Source organism: Phoxinus phoxinus (assembly GCF_949152265.1).
Source record: "Phoxinus phoxinus genome assembly, chromosome: 18".
In the NCBI taxonomy this organism is placed as follows: domain Eukaryota; kingdom Metazoa; phylum Chordata; class Actinopteri; order Cypriniformes; family Leuciscidae; genus Phoxinus; species Phoxinus phoxinus.
Window position 1 is genome coordinate 14,718,457 of NC_136893.1, and position 20,066 is coordinate 14,738,522.

Consider the following 20,066-nt stretch of genomic DNA (forward strand, 5'->3'; position numbering starts at 1 on the left):
TTAAGGGTTTAATTTGGACTGAGTGAAGGGTGGAAACATCTCTGTGACAGTGTGAAGGTCTGTGGGTGTGTGTGCGCATCAAGATACAAGCACACACACGGCACAAAAATATCGCTCAAAGAGGGCGGAGAGATCGATTGCAGCATGCAGGTTTTCTCTGCGGTGCTAACTGGATTCCCAGGTCATTAGATAAAGTACACGGGGTGACGTTGTTCAACCCTTAAGACTAGAGGAGAACCATATTAATGAGGTTGTTTTGCCAGAAGCGAGGCAATTTCCTCACCTCGCGGCGGAAGAGGGTCGCTGAGAGAGAGGCTCACGTGACGCTGCAAGAAACAGAAGCTCTCGAACACACGATAGCAAAAATACGGCTAAAGCAGCGAGTGAGATGACCGCAGAAACCGGTCCTCCAGAGAGCCATGATTGTTACGCATGTAATGAATTCACTTTATTATGTAGAACCACTCAGTAAATCCGCTAATGCCGGAACCTTTCCGATATCCTCTGTTACCATTATGGCCCGCTATCCCTATCTGCCCTGCTCAATACAAGTGAATGAATCAACCCAGTGTTAAAAGCTAAGAAAGGGAGAGAATGCATACGAGTCTAAGAGGGGGGTGAGGGGGTCAGGGCAATTGACCTTAAGGCTTTTCTAACATTTCAGTGGACAGATGCTCGCATCCCAATTAATAGGAGAGGGGTGACAGCAGGCGTTCAGAGGTGAGCATCTGAGCTGTAGCTGCACATCCATTACAGTTGTTTCAACTGAACTGAACATTGCCACAGCCATGAACCACTCGTATTCCACACGCTACTAAACAAAAGCAGTGCATTTACAAACATTTAGGAGCAACTTTATTAAATTTAAAATGAAATGTATTAAACACTAGTAAATACTAAAAGCACATGTCAAGTAGTGTACTTAAGTTACAATAACACACACACACTCTAAATGTTAAAATAGTGGGTGCCTTTTTATTACTAGCTTTTGTGTTTCGCCTTCCTTCGCCATTTTACGTTAGAGACAAGCGCGTATGTGACAAATGACAGAGAAACGGCTAATCAATTATGGTCTGTTGGTGGTCCGCATTGATACAGAATGATCCACGTCCGCAATGCGATGTATCGTAGAAACAATTATACAATGCAGTCACTCCAACTAGCCACTCTGGCGGGTTCAATTTTATATGTACATTTTTCAATTGTAGTCTTTTAAATAGGCATCTGAAAAAATAAACTAAGTGTAATGTGTTTTTTGTCAAAAATAAAGATTTTCTATACATATTTATGCTGAAATATAACGCTTCCAATACTCGATTATTCCAATAGATACACAATACCAGCTGCGTTTTCCCACTCTCTCATCGGCTGCGTCCGAAATCACATACTCTGAGTAGGTACTTATATTGAATGGGTGAACTAACTCTTTAAGGGGATTTCCCATGATAGTACTAGTCAATGCATTTGAATATTAGTTGTGTCTTGTTTACAACCTTGTTTCAGTCCCTCCTTTTCAATATAAAAGTCTTTGCAACTGACTCACTCATAGACACGGTCTTTGCTGCCATCTAATGGTGTAATAATGTAGCTAACTTTCACTGAAGTCGACATCACAATCACTAACGGACCCCGTTCTTAATACCAAATTATTATATTAAGTTATAGTTCAGTTAAATAAAAATAAAAAGTTATGAAACTTAACTTTGCCCTTAGCCAAATCGATTTGCTCAAAAACAAGTAACAGATTAACAAGACAAAAGATTGCAAGTTTGATATACCGGTACTCAAAATGAATTTGATATAAACGGTACTCAAAATGCTGTTTAAATATAAGTCGCATATTTGAGATCTAATTGGTATTAAAAAAAATTAACAACTACATTGCGTGACACAATATCTATCCATCCATCCATCCATCCATCCATCCATCCATCAAAAATATAAATTAATAAGACATCATAAACTAGTTGACCTCAATAATCGACTACTCAACAATATGACTAGTTTATCATCACAACCCAATTACATGACAAACCAGTATCCAATCAACTTCACAGGCAACAACATGGATGAGCATTGACCAATTAGATGGATTAAGGCGGTAAAAGCTAGAAAGGAGGGCCAGTGAAGTCTTGTGACATTTACAACCATCAGACAAAGACCCCTAGATCTGCACTTAATCAAGGTGAAGATAATCACGAAACGTACTATATGTTATTCTTGGCAAGAGCAAGATTCTGCTGCCCTCAGCACTCTTCCGAGCAATCCGATTACAGGCTGCTTGGATGCCCGAGCTCTGGCACTCTCTCCCCTGCCTACCCTCCCTTCCTCTGCACATCATTCTAACTCATCCAGCCAGCCTTGAACCCCCCACTTCAGCTCCTGCGGCTGTCATAAGCCATCCTGCCCCGTGTCCACCCCCTCCCATCAGCACCTTAGCTGTTCAGTACCATTAACAAAGCCTCATGGGTCTTCCTCCACACACTACACAAGGGGGGGTGGCGGGCAAAGCCGAAGGACCTCTTGGCTAATTGTGTCCTGCTGTGGGGAAATAGCCATTAGAAAAGCCATAATGTGCTTATTTACTAGTGACATAACGTTATCTCAACATAGTGACCATCAAATGAGGCACCCATAGAAGGAAAAAAAAAAATGCAGCTGTCTGCGGTTGCTGGGGGAAATAAATCATGGAAATATTGGCCTAATAAAACAGACTGAATCTAAGGTGGTTTTGCACTCTGATCAATGTGTCCTTTGAAGATTCAATCTTTTTAAGAAGCTGATTAATAATCTATATAAAAAGCCTCAGCAAAGAGCGGATCAAGTAGCGAGAACTACGATCTGGAAAAGGAGATTCTCTTTCCCTTTCTCTCGCTTTTTTTTTATTGATCAATTAACGGCATGTAAAACCAAGCTGGCGCTACAACGTAAACATGTGTGAGCTAGACGGGGCTTTGTAGAGAATATCTGGTGCTCCGCTTCACACAAGCTAATTAAACTTGTAAATCTCAGTGTTGCAGGCTGATTTTCCTATAGAGTAAAAAAACCAGCATTAAAAGTAGAAAAAAGCCAACTGTCAGCACAATTCATTCCCAAAAAACCTCGCAGAAGCCTGGTTAACCAAGTGTACAGGAAAATCTAAACATGAAACTTTATTTTCAACAATGTAGCAGAATTGCTTCTGGACATCAAGAGCAACTGGCCATCTCATTGCAAAACCATACTGAAATTAATCAAAGCAATTACCAACATCAAACGCCCATGTTTGATATCGTTTCTGACGTATAGAAAAGGATACCAAATGAAACAATGGCAGCACAGTTACATAAGGGCGAGTGGAGAGTGAGCCTTGATCTGGACAGATGAGGGGGAAGGAAAAGCCAAGTCAACTCACCAGCTTGAAGTCCTGAATGCTACAGATGAAGTAGGGCGTGTTCGGCCGTCGGCTCTCTATGTACACACAATCTGTGAGGATGACAAAAAAAAAAAAAAAGTGTGTTACCAACATCATTTAGACTGTCAGATAAGATCTCAATTATTTTAATTTCTCAAACCCGCACAAAATCTGTTTCCCTTTGTAAAACACAACTGGAATGCGGCTAATAGGATTAAAGAGCTTTTGGATGCAGGACCGTCCGCCCTTTCCAGAACAAACATCAAGGGGAGTCTGAGAAAGAAGGTCAGTATTGTTCCAACAATTATGTGATGGCAGGGTTTTTTGTAGAGAAGAAAACACAATAACCCAACACAAGAGGCAATGTGAAGCTGATACGATGCAAAACGTATACGGTACTAAATTACGCAAAATATTATGTAACTTTCTCCTCTGAAGTGAAGCTGAGCAGAGGGCCTCTGTGTTTAAATTAAATGTGACTGGTGGTATGGACAGGTCATGAACCTTCGTCTCCTTAACAAAAACATTCACACTGCACAGCCCCAACAAGAGAAAGCAGCTTTAGCTAAGGAGACACACATACACGCACACATACTTCCTTCCTCTGCGGTCAATCTGCCAAACATTTGTAGAGTGCGGGGGATGAAAAGATCACCCTCTTGTTCCACCCGCTTCTCCACAGAGAGACAATCTGAGGCGCTCTTGAAATGGAAAATACTTCAGTGCTGTGCTGTACCGACATCAAAATTACTGCGAGTTGTTTGGGGGGTGGGGGGCTGGCAAATGATGTCTGTTTAAAAGAAAGGGAGTGTTCGAGCTGTTTGCTAGATAAGAATCTTATTTACACAGAAGAATGAGCCTCCAGTTTGAAGACAAGCATTCTTTGATAGTTCAAATGTGTTGAAAACACAAAGAGGGCTGTGCTCGGATGCTTGGATCACCCTCTGTCAGACTCTGAGGTGCCAGCCGCTGCTCCATTCAAAACATTCATTACATTACATTACAATACTATTTCACAATACAAATCCATTTTACACCGGCATCCAAGCCGGTGTTTATGTTACCTACACCTGCACCGTTCAGCTTGAGAAGAGGTGATGGGGTTGCTGTGGTTTCAAGTCAACATGAAATCAAAACTGAACTTTTTTACTTTGACCCTAAAAAGGGCAAGACCATAAAGACACATCGGAAAATAATTTAGTGCCATTTTCTATTTCTATTCTATTTTCATATTAGGACACAAATAATTAAATTTCATGATTGTTTCTCTTTAAAACATGACTTATTTTAATGTTTATATTTGGGGGTATAAATTAATTGAAAAAAGAATGCTTGTTTAGCTTTTTTTTTTAACATTGATTAATTTAACTTAAAGGTATAGCGGATGATTTTCTTTTTCCGGGTGGGTAGCCTATACTATTGGTCCACCTAAGTGTCAATCATTCTGGTGATATGTTTACGTAAGGCTGTTCACACGCTGGCGTGCGCTAAAAGCACAGGTTGGGCTTCCCACTGATGCCGCAGTCGCGAAGATTCTACTAGACAGGTAAAGTTTGTCATGCTATTTGGAGAAATCCCATTTAAAATCACTGTTAGTAGGCGTTCCCTCTCGGGAGCAAATATGTGTTGTGCATGTGCATTTTAAAAAAAAAATAGGAGAGGGCGGGTCTTTTCTAAAATTAGGAAAGATCCTCCGCTATACCTTTAAAGTAAACATTTTTTAACATAATTTTACAAAGAAGAAGTATAATACCCATTTATTAATACTATTAGCCAACTATATCATTTTTAATACGCAAATTTCTAGGGCCTATAAATGATCAACAACCAAAACTTTGCTGAAAAACATGTTATACACAATCTACTCAATGCCTTCAGTCCTCTTATTGATAGTACATACTTTGTTTCAAGTAAAGTATTTTTTGCTGTGAAATCTTCAATGGTTTTTATAAAGTAAATGTAAGATGGACATTTACTGGACTGAAGCAACTTGGGTTTACTTGAATATTCATGCATAATTGTTTTTAATGTTAAAAATAAAAGATTATTTTTTAAATTTGGTAATGTAAATGTCAAATATGACAACAGGCTATGGGGGAACATTTATTTGTCCATCTCTCAATTATCATTGAATTGCATATATAAGCCATAAAAGCCTGATGTATGAAATATTATACTCGACAAAAACACACACACACGAGCTGGCAAAATGAGTTGGAATGCGCACAGGCTAATTACGAGCTGCAGGCTAAACAAGTGAACAAAGTCAATTTTGGTCAAATTTCAGGTTTTCACAAAAATGTGTCCATTAAGACCTAGTCTAGCGATCCCAATGCCCCAAATAGTAATTCAACATCTAAAAGTATATTTTTTTGTACGTTTTCTGAGAGGAGTACCTTTCTTTTGTCTGAAAACTGCAGTTTTTCTCTGCTCGCTTCTCAACGACTGGTGCTTCCCCTGGAAAGTGCAGCATTCCAGCTTTGTGAATATTCATAGCGAATTCTCGATGGCATGAGTCTGAACCAATGAAATGTGATTTTCAAACTCATGCTGATGTAAACAAAACGATCTTACTCACATTGACTGACAATCTGAAGTGTGAGCAAAGACGGCTCAGACAGCGTGTGATCCCATACACTTACACACAGAATTACAGTATTTGAAAATATCGGTCTTGGCAAGAATTCACGCAAACATTATCTGTTATTAAGTGAATGTTTGGTAAACTGTTGCGGAAAAACATCTGATGTGTAACATATTGCATCTGTGAGGTACAGTAGGTTAGTCTATAGGCTGTCTGTTTTGTTCATGTTCATCAAACAATTGTGGTATCATGCAATAAAAAAAGTTGAATAGTTTTCCTATAGATATTTGGGTTTGACTTGGTGTGTGCCAAATTTGGTGTGATTACCAGGGATATTAAGGTATGGTTGCTAGGTGATAGTGTTTTGGAAGCTTCAGAAAACTTTAACTAGATTTTTCTCAAAATTGACTTCAAACAGGTGTAGATCATGCATTTTTTTTTGGTCTAATTCCAACATATCAAACATCATTTTAAATGTTGTTTAATAGAGAATGTGAAAATAATGCGTTAATAATTTGTAAAAAATGTGTTCATTGCAACTCGTTATGCTAGCACGGGTCACATACATATACACACACCCACTATATTTGTATTGTATAAGTTGACAGATCCCGTAGCTTCATTGAAGGAGGGCTCAAAGCCCCAGGTGGAAAAAATACTGCCTGACACTGTCCCTTCCTTCTGCCATAGAAAAAAATCCATGTATTGTTGATCTAAAACGGATTTCAATATAGCTGACTAAAGGACTATTAATGACTAAATGACTGAATACAATTTTTAATTTAAGAGTATTAAGTATTGAACTGATTTTCTAAAATCCTGGGGGATAGAAAACATTTACATTCAGATGTAAAAAAAAAATCATAACATTTCAACATAAATGTAATAAGCTAACACTTAAAAACAACCTTTTAAACACTTAAGTCCCCTACAAATATTGTAAATATGTGAAATATCAACTTTTATCTGAAGGCTAGTAGATTTCCCACTACAGGTGGTCATGTTTTTAAATGCTGCCCCTGAGCTAAACAAAGAATGTATGAACAAAGTCACCAGATCTAAATATTCACAACAAACACCCTTTCAACATGAAACCAAGAAATGAGACCTACACTTTCACTGCCTCTTCCCACAGCCTCTCAAATGTTTGTATCCCCTAGGATACAAAAACCTTTTTAGGGTTCATAGACATTCCTAGTGGGAAATTTGTCCATTTACATTATTCTAATAACAAAGTCTTTAATCAAAATGTAATAACTTGCTCCACCTCTGAAATTACTTTAGTTTTCTGATGACATCACCTAGGCCATCCGAACTATTAGATAATGTTAAACAAAAGCCGACTATTTTTTAACTATTTTGCATTCAAGCCCAGCTAAATTTGTGTTGGGATCTGTCACTTTTTACAATCTAATCAACGTCTAGGTGTTAACATTGCATTTTTTCTCATTGAATATACTGTTTCAGTCAAAAGTCACTGTACAAAACTAAAACGGTTCACAAATGTCATTTCATGTTGACTTTAACCTACAAATAATTAAGGCCTAATGACCTAGGTGATGTCATCAGAGGCAGAGCAAGTTATTAAATTGTTTTTCTGATAACATCATCTAGGGCTAGGCCAAGTAGCTATTTCACATTTAAGTCTGGCTAAATTCAGGTAGGGACTGCCCACATTTCATGATCCAATCAACTTCTGGTCACAAATGCCATTTCATGTTGACTTTTGAAAGCTATTTAAAAATGTAGAACAGTTGACTTAAAAACCATTTAAAATTTAAAAAGCAGAGATCAAACATCAGCTCTCAGGCCACAAATCATACTTTAACACATTTTTATAATGCTAAAATACAAATAAACATTCATTTTACAGCTAAAAAGTCAACAAAGAGTTAGCTAATAGCAAGCAGGATGTTAAAAAGTGGCTTATCAGAAAGCTGAATTCAAAAATCATTACAGATTCCTGAACCCATGATTCATTCACACTTCCTGGCTCATAAACAAAGGCCATGCCGCGTGTTAAAAACACAAGTCGTGCATTAACAAGCAAGTGCGACTCCACCATCTTGTCTCCAGTTTCCTAAAGTCGTAAGCAACATTGGTCTGTGTGTTGATGAAGGGGTTGAGCCTCACAGTTACCCAGCAGCCATATCTGAACACACAGCTTCTGGAGCGTGGCACAAACACACTCTCACACCATAGCGAGGATAGCAGCCTGTGTGTGTGTGTCATCGCTCGCCTCTAAGCACATATCTGGAGATGCTAGAAGTCTTTGTGTCTCTGTAGTGCTAAAACTGCATGGAGATAAATGTTTATCTGAACACTTTAGTATTCCAGGGATGAATCCACGTAGCATAGGCTAAGAAGGCTAAAAGCTACTACCAACAAAAGGAGAGCGATTCTGTTCCAGCCTTCTTAGTGCACATCTTTTATTTATTTGTTTTGCCTGGTGCTGTTATTGATCTTGTTGCGTTTATCTGTTCAATGCAGCAGGCGGAATAAAGATATTTAATAGTCTGAGCACATTGTAAACCATTCGTTGGGAGTGTGTGTGTGTGTGTGTGTGTGTGTGTGTGTGGGGGGGGGGGGGTGTTAAGAATGCAAGGGGGCCATTTTGAGTGGGTTGCATGTGTGACAGGAAAGGCTCGTTATCAGAGCTGGTCCGCACAGGGTATTCTAAGGCTTTATAGTGTGTTAGTGGGTTGGGCTGAGCTCTGTCCGTCTGTTTCTACCTGCATTCATCCTCTCATTTACAAGATAACGTAAGTGAATATATCTATCAGTACCGTGACTGACAGCCTTCCATGGAGGGGGAGGGGAGGCTGAAGAACAAAAGAGACAAATCTCAATGAAATGAGATGACATGTTTCAGAACATCCCAGGCGGCGTTGAGAGGGATTTACCTTTGAGAATTGCGGCTTATAGTCTCTTAACCCGGCTGGTAGATTCATTTAGAGGAAATGGATTCCCAACATACTGACAAGGCAATAGATGTCTGTGCTGTGAGCCGTAAGGAAAATACTGAGGTATAAAGATCTGGTTTAAAATGCTTCCTAGGGTGAATGAAACCGTAAACATGACTTTAGCCTATTTCTAGGCAATAAAGCCACAAAAACATTTTTCACTATTCATGTATTTTTCTAAATAATTCAAGGGATAGTTTACCCAAAAATGAAAAGTCTGTCAGCATTTACTCAAAATTAACAAAATTACAACAATTCTTTGATTATAACAATTACATCAAAAACAACATGGTCACATTTATCATTGTTCAGCTTATTTTTCCAGTCATTTCAACAGGAATCCACACGATTGGGAGTGTCACGTGAGGGCACAAGATTTCCCCATGCAGATTTTGCATCATGTTCAGCTTGGTCACACAGATTCGCTGCGTTGGCCAATAGAAAGCTGTTTGGTTTGAAAGTGACTTCTGTCTGAGCTATGCTTCATACACCTATACCACTGACATTAAATAATGGACCTTTTATGCCCTCAAAATTTAGCTAATGTGGACCCACATTAACATTATGACAAGTTTAAATAAAAAATGTTAGTAATGCCGGTCTCGAAATGTAATGAGAAATATGCTGGCCAAATAAGAAAGCAATTGTGACATATCAATATTTAAAAAAGACCGAAAAATCGTTGCTGAATCTGCAACAAAAAAAAAAGCCAAGAAAATTTGTTTTTAAAACAACCCAAAAGGTACTTTTCCCACCCATCTGTGAAACTGGTTTCCAAACAAAAGGTCCTCGGGAGATAAATTGTATTTAATATTTTACAATAATGACACTCCTTCCTGGCAGAGAAGAGTTGCGAGGCTGTAATTTGCTTTGTACTTTGAGAGCGGACCTTTAAGACTCCAATCTGTTCAGCTGCGTTCCAGCCATTTTGTGCTTTTAGAGAAGCCCCTCTCCATCAGAGTGAGCAGGCAGAGAAAAAAGGGAAAGAGACCAAAAGAAAAAGACAGAGAGGAGGGTCTGGGGGAGGGGTGTATAGGATTTGAGGGGATATGTGCAGTTCTAGGGGCTTTGTGGACTCCCAAATGCCTCCCACAGGCCACAGGTCCCAGCTCTCTCTCTCTCTCTTTCTCTCTCAGTCTCTTTACCTGACTCTTTCACTCTCTCTCTTAGTGGCCTGAAGAGAACAGAAGGGTGGGGGCTTTGCAAACAGCACAGATCCATTATCGACCACTCCACTGAAGCAGCCTGGCCTCATCCTTAGATTGAGATTTATTGAGCTGAAGAAATAGTCCATCACACGCCGAGATGCATTCACACACGCGCACCCGTGCTTAAAGAAACTGACAAAACACCCTAGCGGATGTTAGAAGTTGATCTGTTTGCAGCTATTATTTCTTAATGTATTGTCACCCGTCACTTAGCAACATGAATATTCATGCAGAAAGGGAAGAGGGGTAGCACTCATCCAATCGTCCTCCTTTTCCGCCGAGGCTTATTGTTCACTTAGCCATTCTTCTAAATCGGTAAAGCGTGGCTAATTTAAAACACACCTTTACCGATGAAAGAGACCTGCCCTGCTTTCCGTGTCAATCCAGTTGCTGTTTTAATCCACTCCACCACCAAGGAGTAAGGTTGAGACACAAAAAGGCTAAAGTAAAATATTAATATTTCACAAGTGCTCAGCTGTTTCCTTCAAAAGAGTGCCGGTGTTACCTTCGATAATACCTTCTGCTAGGTGACGTCTTGGCTCATTGTTAAATGCAGACACTCGCTGTGGTCATGCTTATCTTGAAATTAAAGTAGCCATAGCAATGCAATAATGAAATGATAGGGGGTTTGGACAAGGTACTGACTTCACACTCCACGCGTCACATTCACACCCCTCTTCCTACGTGACCGACAAGCAGCGAAGTGTCGACCTGCGCCACTTGTGTCACATCGTACTGGGAAGTACTTCAGTGCAGGTGCTTCAGCTGGCACCAATGCCCCGTGTCAGGAAGAACAGGCCGGCCTTAACCCTGCTCATCCAATTTACACTGCTGCTCATTTCCTTCGCTTTGAGATCTGCAGCTTCAAACATACACACACAAACTTATTCTGCTCTACTCCCATTTCCGTCAAGTTTGTACATTTTCGCCCCATCTCATAGCAGGAGATTAATACCTTCAGCCTGAATTATCAAACCTTATGCAGCTTTGCCCTCAGAGTAGCAGGCAGGAAAAAGCTGACTCCCTCTGGGCCGGGAACAGAAGCCGTTTGACAAGTGTGGTACACTTAGTCTGTAGCAGCTTTCTAATTTGTAATTGGCAGGTGGTTCAATTTCACAAAAGCCTCTACAGTCTCCCTGTCATACAATGCTACATGGGGGGAAATTTCAGAATAGATCTGGCTCTTTTATTTCCAGCTATCGGCTTGGTAAGGATTTCTCTGCACACTGTTTGAAATGTTGTAAAGGAAGAATTTCAGTGACACTTAAGCCTTTTATTTTGGGAAGAATAAAACTTGACACATGGGGTTTAAAACCAAGAAACAAACAAAAGTGGCTAACAATATATGATTGTCTGTACATCTTAACGTAAATGCATTGTGTTCAACACTGTGCTATTATGCGGAGTGAGCCAATCATAACAGAGTTCATTTACCTATAGAAATATTAAAAGGCACAGAAACTTTTCAAACAACGTGTTCTAATGGTTAGATATCGGGATGCACGAATATTTAAATTCCTGACGATACTATAAGCCATTCATTTTCACGTCAGGGTTGAAAACCAATAAATAGTCGATATTAAAATGTAAATAATGTATTGAGTATTAATATTTACACATTAAATGACATTTACATACAAAAATATACTCAATTGTTTAAAATTAAAAACTAAAATCAATTGTTTTTAATCGCTACAAGTGAATTTAGTATGAAAAATGGGTAATCATTTTGGAGATCTGCCAAAGATTACAGTTATTACAGTAAAGAGTACAGTACTAAATAACTGTTTTTAAAGATTAACTTTAAGTGTGCCTTAGATAGCAACTATTGGTACATCCAAATTTATTCTATTTTTACTTTTAGATTGATAAATAAAAAAATCTAAATAAAACAAAGAAATCACTAAGATAAACAATGTGGTAAAGATGAATCATGCATCCCTAGTCAGAGGTTCACTAACGAAATTATGACCTTTCTGGCGCAAAAATCCTTAAAATGAGTGACCCTCCGGGGGAAAATAAATGCTACACGAGTATAAAATGTGGCCCTTTTAATTTAACCCATTTGATGATTTGATTTAAACAGCAAAGCTTCTGTTCTCCCCTTCAAGGCAAGGATACGATGGGTCCCCTTGTCGCCTGCTCTGCTCTGCCTCTGCCTGCTTTTCATCCCCCATCTCTCTTTCTGTCTGTCTAAATCTTGAGACAGCTGGAAGCAGAGTGGAAGACATGCATGGAAAAGTTGTCTCTCTTCATGGGGTGATACTGTTGCTGTCTCCTCAGAAGAGCAACAGGGAGATGAAGACTGCTGCTTGATGACTCACTCAGGTGGTCAAATGCTGTTAGTCTCACCTCGCTGAATAATACATGACTCTAAGCCAACAGAGAGCCTGGTTTCTCCCCCTGACAACAAACGGAGAAGTTTATTTCAGCAATGGCCCGAATGCTCTTTGCGAAGGTGGTGCATGTCCATTTTCACCTCACCAAATCTATTGAGTTCAGATCTTTCCCTGGAACAGAGTCAAAAATGAAGCTTTGTTCGCCTGTTAGTGTTTCTATAATCTCTCTACTAGATTCACTGACAAACATGAAACTTACACCGAGCTGCTAATCAGGCAAAATTGCGAGCAGACAAATAACCAGTCTTGAAATGACATTAGCGAGCTGACAAGGAACCACTCAGCTCTGAATGGAGGTGAGGACGATGTGCTCAAGCTCCCGGTGGAGATTTCAGCCTTACGGAAAAGACTGCAGGCTTTGGGTGGCTCCATAATTAGGTGACAGCTGTCCAGACGCCCACAGGCAGCCAGAGGAGAGAGAGAAATAGAGGCCATATTCAGGGACGTACTCATCCCTACTCCGCCTTTTGTAAATTCAACATCTAGACCTCCACCTCAATCATAACCCCAACAATAAGCGCTGTTCCAAAACCTAGGAAGCTGTCTTGCCGTCTCTACCGTCTACACGGTCCGCTGTCTAAAGAAACCTCAAAGTGACTGAACTGGAACTTACTTTACACAAAAAGAACTCATTTTTTCACTGACCTTGTCACAATGCATTTTTGTGATTTTAATGAAGCATTCTGGTGCGCTAAAAGACAACATTTGCTTCCAAGTATAAAAATAACTTAATTCGATTTGATTAACTTCGATTAAATATTTAACTTATCAGGTCAACACATGCCAAATTTCCTCAAAGAAAAAAAATCTCTCAACTAGGCTAATGCTGTAAACTATACGGAGAACCACAGCTGGTACATCATTTTAATATTAAATGTTACAATTAATTGTTTAATTAATTATTTGTAGGCTACATATAAGGAAGTTTTTATAAAAACGTTATAATAAATGTATGTTTCTTCTAGTTTTCTAATATAAACATTTAAATGGTAGCTGTCATAAAATGGATTTATTCAAACATTTATTTTAAAGAACAGGTTCAGTAAAAATACAATGATTATGCAATAGCCTGTAAGTGCATATATTTAGCAAAATTCTCCTCTCGAAGTAAATTTTTCTAGCTGACTAACAAGTTTTTGGACATTCAATGGCTTTTCTGAGGTAAATGTAACATTGTTTACAAGCTGTTTTATTGACACCTTCCTGCAGTTGAAACACTAAGCAATTACATGTGACATAATACAGATTTCGGTAAGTTGTATAGTACCTTTCAACATACCTTCATGTTTATTTCGTGTTGTAACTAGTAAAGCGGAAGATATGATCGGTTCACAAGCGCTCTGCTTCGCTACAACGATCTGTCAGGCCACAGACCGCCAAAAAAGATTGCGACAGCTCAAAAGACGTCTAAGGTCTCACTCCAGTCTATGGGAAAGTACCATTTTTAATTCTTGTGAGGTTTGTGCTTGCAATTTCACCCCGTACCCCTCCCACTTCGAATTCCATAAATGACATATTTATTAAAAACGGCGTAATTCTGCTAAAAAACAACTAGTTTGCAGGTATAAAACACTCTCTAGATAGGCAGCCCACTATGTTTTGGATGAGAGTTATAGTGAGCACAATAAAGCCCACCCCAACCCTCAGCCGAGCCCACTGTGGACATTCACCTCTCTTTATTGTCAGCATTCTCATCACACGGGTGGGAGTGGTACTCATCCAGCCAATCCCGCTTGATGAGCTCTCCATTTTAAAAGCCAAATGGCAGCCAGGGAGACAAATTGCCGTCACAGTACAAGGACATTGGTGTGACTGCAGGTTGTAAAGACGGACTGCAGACAGCCACGGCCAGCTCGCAGAGGCCTGAGTATTGATCTCATGTGTGTATAATCTCCCGGCTGGATCCATAAGCTGCCTCTGTGTAGCGAATATCCGCAAAGCTACAGGGAGCCTGGACACGAGAACGCCACTCAAAGGCCTGATCGATTCAGATGCTTTACTCTTCCTTCCATCCGAGTGGCCCTGTCTGCAATACAAATGCCTCTCCATCTCTCTCTCCCCATCTGTATCACACTCCACACTCACTCCTTTTCTCCTTCGTTCCTTCCTTCCTCACTCAAGCACAATCCATCTCTCCAACGACGAGACTACGTGCCTTATTTGCTTTCTTGCAGACATCCTAATAAATGCACACTAAGCTTGCTATAAAAACGTTAGTGGACAAAATGTATGAGGGAGATCTTCGTGTTGGCTTTCAATATTACTTCCTCTTATCTAGTGTCATACGTACACGCGGCCGACTCTCGAGCCACAAAAGCAATTATTGTCTTGTTTCAGTTCTCTCCCTTGATTACACTCTCTCTTTTTCCGTTGGCTTCTTGCCGTTTTTAATACCCACTCCAAGGGTGGCCAGTTTTACATATTGTGTGTCACTAGACAAATATAAAAGGATTTAACATTTAGTAGGGTTTAATCCAGCACAGGCTTTGTGTCTACTTAAGCCGCTCGGATCAAATCTGATTGCAATAAGGCTGCAGAAACTGACCGCAAACCAAATGCATGCACATACAGCAAGGCCTGCCCAATTAATTGAAATGAACCGCAAAATGTTTACACGTTAAATATATGCGTTGTGTGCCTTTTATAGGCAAGCAGCTCATGAACTAGTGTTTTCCGTTTCAGAGCAGTGCAGTTCACAGATTTTTATTTTACAGTGAAATATTACAATAGTAATATTTGTTATTTTTATATTTATTTTATATTTAAAAAAGTTATTCATATTTTACATTTATAATAATAGTTAGTTGTTAAATAATATATGTATATTCACAAATTTGTCCAAACTGTACGGCCCTACAAACAAGCACAAAAGCAAAATTGATGTAGAAAAAAATGATAAACAGTAACAAAAAAAAAACTTAACACAATGATGTCACTAAAGCATTAACAGATCAGCTATATGATGTATAGAACACTGTAAGTCGTATAAACAGCATAATGCAACAATGGATCCCTAAACAACAAACAGCATCTATGGCAGTGCAATTAAAATCCTTTTTTCTTTATTTTTTTAAATAGCTGCACCTTAAAAAGCGCCTTAGTTATCTTCAAAAACATGGTGACCATCCCTTTCTATTCTCTACTGCAGCAGTGACAAAATCAACTAACATGCCTCAGATGTGTGTGATTCAATTCAATCTTATCTAAAGCAGACTGGCGGTACTCTCCAAAACAGAGCAGGGAAGGGGTCTGCTGGGTTATTACTGACAGAGAGCTTCAGCAACTGTGTTTTCAAGGACCTTCAGCAGATAATGCCTCCAACCCGATTCCACTGGGGCAACAGCACGAGGAGGAGGAGGGGGCAACCATCACACCATTCCTCACCTTCCCCCTCCGAGCAAACACATCTCTGCTAAGCAGAAGAGATGGAGTGGAGAGATGAGATTGGAAATTACACAAATGGCTATAATTTGAAGTCTTCGCATTAAATAACTAAGCATACTGCTTGACCTTTCAGTTGCTGCTAAATAAATGAAAGACACGGCGAGGATGATTTAAAACTACGGCAGCCATGCTTTGCCCTCCGCCGGAGTGTTGACATTTCCCCCCAGTCTCATGTACAACCAATTTCTAAACAGCAGGTGAAAGAGAGGCCATGTTTACAGCGCAGGAAAAGGTTATTGCTCTGGTCTAGGCTCAATCTCAGCGCCTAATAAAGACCTAATGTGGACCGTTTCGCGTTTTCTGCCACTCACTGAAAAACACAAATAAAAACAAGAATCTTGTGTGCTTTGGAAGGCTAAATGTGAAAAATATGACCGTTTCAAATATCATCACGGTGATTTCTTCGGCATTTTCATGACGAAGCAGTGAATGTATTTAGCCAAGAACAGCAGCCAATGTAAATGCATTTTTTTCATCCAAGTAGTGGATGATGTGACATGTTTATGCTACGCTGAAGCACCATTTTCAGCAACACATACAAAATATTGCCAAATACATTTTGCTGTCCAAACAGCATGGTTATTTAATGACAAACACATCTTCAACTTGAGTACAACCAGAACTCACCGCCAGGTCTGTAAACAATGTCATCCTCCGTAATGAAGGAAGTAATCTCGCCGTTCTCCATTCGCTCATAGCGCGACTTCTTCTTGGGCAGCTTCTTCTTATTTTTCTTGCCACCCTCCTCGGCATTGGCGGCCCCAGGCGTCTCGTTGTCGTCATCCTCACTGTGTTCGCTCTCAGCATAGTTCTTAGCACCGCCCTCCAGCGTGCAACTTCGCCGGGGCCGTGAGCTCTCGCACTCTCGCATTTTGTCCCGCTTCTCGCGGTCTCTGTCCCGGTCCCGGTCACGCTCGCGCTCCCTCTCCTTGTCCTTCTCTTTGTCGGCAGTCATGATTCGCCACGTGCCTTCTTCTGTCCTCTCACGGCTGGGCCTCCGTGAAAGGTAGACTGTGAGCCTGGGCTTCAGTCTTCTGAATTTACCAATCAAATCCAGGGAAAATTTGGCCACACCAACAACCCCAGAGTTTCAGAAGAGCTGAAGGGAGAAAATAAAAAAAACATTGACATTGTTATTTTTTTTTACAAAAAATTATTCAACAAAATTACTTGAATACACCTCTTTGTAAAGAATTGAGAATAAAAATGGTTAAACAAAAAACAAAAAACATTGAAGGGGCAAAAAAAAATCAAATGCCACAGTGATACAACTATTCTCTTATCATAGTGAAGTTAAAAGCCTCATTTAAAAAAACAACATGCAGAAAAAACATCATACATAGGACCTATGCAGACTCTTTAATGACTCGGTCAAGGTCATCAAGTCTCTTAAAATGTCAGATAATTTGACCTTTTAATGACAAAGCAAGGTTAGATGTAAAATGTCATTTGGGGCTTGCTCAATATTCTTTTGAAAATAATGAAGATGTGCAACTCACACATTAAAGCCATGTGAAAACACCACATTTTACTTGACGGTTACAACATTAAACGTGCTCTAAATGTGCTTTTCATGTTCCCCAACACACAGTGAGATATTTGTAAAACCAAGGGCCTGTTGATACTCATGCAATCGGTTTAATCAATCACAGCCGGCGAGCAGCGCTGTGACGTCGCACACCAAAAGGAACATCAATCGCCGGTCTCTTCCACAGCAGCAGCGCATGTCCTCAGGAGAGCTCTGAGCAAAGCTATATCAAAAAAGCACAAACTTCAAGCTGCCTGCTCTATTCCCCAGCTCATTTCTGCCTGGCGATGAAAAGCACCACTAAGTTTCCCTGCACAGTGGCCTAAACAGGATTCCCCACTGCATTATCAAATAGGCTCAGCTGCACGTTTTACAGGATATTAGGCTTATATAGACCTTTGCACAACTAGCCAGCTCAGGCTATCGAGAATAGAATTTCTTACAAGTAATACATTAGACTGGAATAAGACCTAGTGCTCCCTCCAGGCCACAGTGTTTGTTGGTTGTTGGTTGTGCATGCTGGTCAGTCAACTACAGCCTGGCCAGAGGCGGCCCTACCTCAGCTAGCACAGCGATCACCCGTGGAAATCAGAACAGACAGGCATGGAGAAGAAACCTGGCAAGAGACTCAGACAGAAAACAGCTTTGGATCAAATCCTGTTTTTACAACACTCTCTGCTACTTGCCTCTTTTAAGTCGACATTCATAAAAATAAAGATCAATCTTTCATTGGCCGAAAAGTGAGAAGTGAAAAAACAAAACCTCTAATCTGAGAGCATGAAATGGCTGCGTAACAATGAAGTGCACTTGAAAGAGTCCACACCGCTTTCCCCCTCTTCAGTTAAACGGGAAACTAAAGATTACAGCCTCTAGTGCAGCTAAACCTGACAACAGCCGAAAAAGCAACAGCGAGTGAATTTGGAAATGCAAGGAGCCTGCGGGAGGACAGCAGCAGGACAGAATTGGGCTGTTTGTCAGTGTGAGAGGTGTGTTTATAGAGCAGGTATAAAAATGAAGAGAAATGGCTTATGACAGGCACACTGGTGCAGTTGACAAGCAGCCCTGTCAATGGCAGCCTGTCATCTTGAGTAGACGGCAACTGACGGGGCAGCTGCTCCCCTCATCAACCTCAAACACTACAGACTGATTACAGAGCTGCGCCGCCACGTCACGGCCCGATTAATCACCGCATGATGAGTTACCATGCTGACCGCCAGCCTGAACACACAAAAACACACATAAAAATATACATAAACCATAAAATCAACTAGACAGTGGGTTGCTTGCTAAAATGTATTTTGTCAACCTAAACGATCAGTGAAGAAGTCCTGCAAAATTAGACCAGTTTTGAGTTCATCAGACAGTGATCAGACATGTTTCTTAGGGGGCGTTTAAATAGGACAAATTCTGGTGTTCAAATACAGCCAGCCAGAGAGCAAGATCATCAAAACACATCACATTTTTTTCACTAGAAAAAACAACCATTGCATTATGGGCGCTTAAATACAATGAGATGTGTGACACGACGGCAAAAAACATGGAATTATTTTCCCGGAAGGTTTTACCGTGCAAACAGCTAAGACACAGGATGAAAGTACAGTAATTAATGCACCAATGCTAAAAAATAAAATAAATTAATAAAATCTAGACAGTCAGTCAATCTCAAATTGTTGGATGAGAAAATATAATGTATACTAGCTTTCAAAAATTATAAATAGTATACAATTAGAACTGTAACTGATTACAAGTGTAAACAAAAGTAAATAATAAACACATCATCTAATAAAATAAAAATAATATATAAAAAGAAAATGTGGTTATTAACAAGTGAGCGCATCCCTTTTTCACAGACATCAGTGTAAAGTTTGTAGTTCAGTCGAATATGGAAATGAAAGTAAAACGAGGCATGTATTAACATTAACTGATATGAGAGAGAGAACTTCTGTTGAAAGCTCTTGTTTGCTGATAGTTCACTCAGTCAGCACACATGCATAATTTGGATTAGAACTAAATCGTATATGTAACTAAAACATGAACTGTTACTTGATGTATAACAAGTGGTTCCCTAAATTATTACAGGAAGGAGGTACAGTAATCACGGCATTCTCTGTGCGCAAACATCTGAACCGCGCACCCTGAAAGCTGGGCATCAGACACCGCGCAAATACTAAATAGAATTCTCTTTCACGTCTTGTGGTTGAACGGACGAATTCCGACTATATTATGTAAAAACAAACGTCTTGGCGAGTATCCTGGTAAACATAGTCGGATATACCTTAAGTGAACGTATACACTTGAGAAATAAAATGTGCAACAGTATATTGGATCCGTGCATTGCACTGCATTCGGTCTTAAAGGGGGAGCAGTCTAATAAACCTGCTGCTCTGTTTTAATGTTAATCAAACAAAGGACAAATAAATCACTCACTGAAATCCATCTATATTTAATTTACAGTGATGAATATGCAGTGTTATTTCACATTTGATTACTTTATTCAATTTCTGTACCTGAAAACTACTGTTAGACCTAGCCTACCTGAAACCCCC

The 20,066-nt window shown here is 39.8% G+C and overlaps 1 protein-coding gene across 4 annotated transcripts in view; it reads right to left on the minus strand.

Moving 5' to 3' along the window:
• The window catches only part of rerea (arginine-glutamic acid dipeptide (RE) repeats a), a 147,477-nt gene that overhangs the window by 60,726 nt on the left and 66,685 nt on the right, over window positions 1–20,066 (minus strand). For all 4 annotated transcript variants that reach the window (XM_079589138.1, XM_079589135.1, XM_079589137.1 and 1 more), the window contains 2 exons: window positions 16,620–17,091; window positions 3,395–3,465 (listed from right to left, as the gene is read on the minus strand). In XM_079589138.1, coding sequence (XP_079445264.1) covers window positions 3,395–3,465; window positions 16,620–16,947 — 399 coding nt within the window. In that variant the 5' untranslated portion in view covers window positions 16,948–17,091. The remainder of the gene's footprint in view (window positions 1–3,394; window positions 3,466–16,619; window positions 17,092–20,066) is intronic.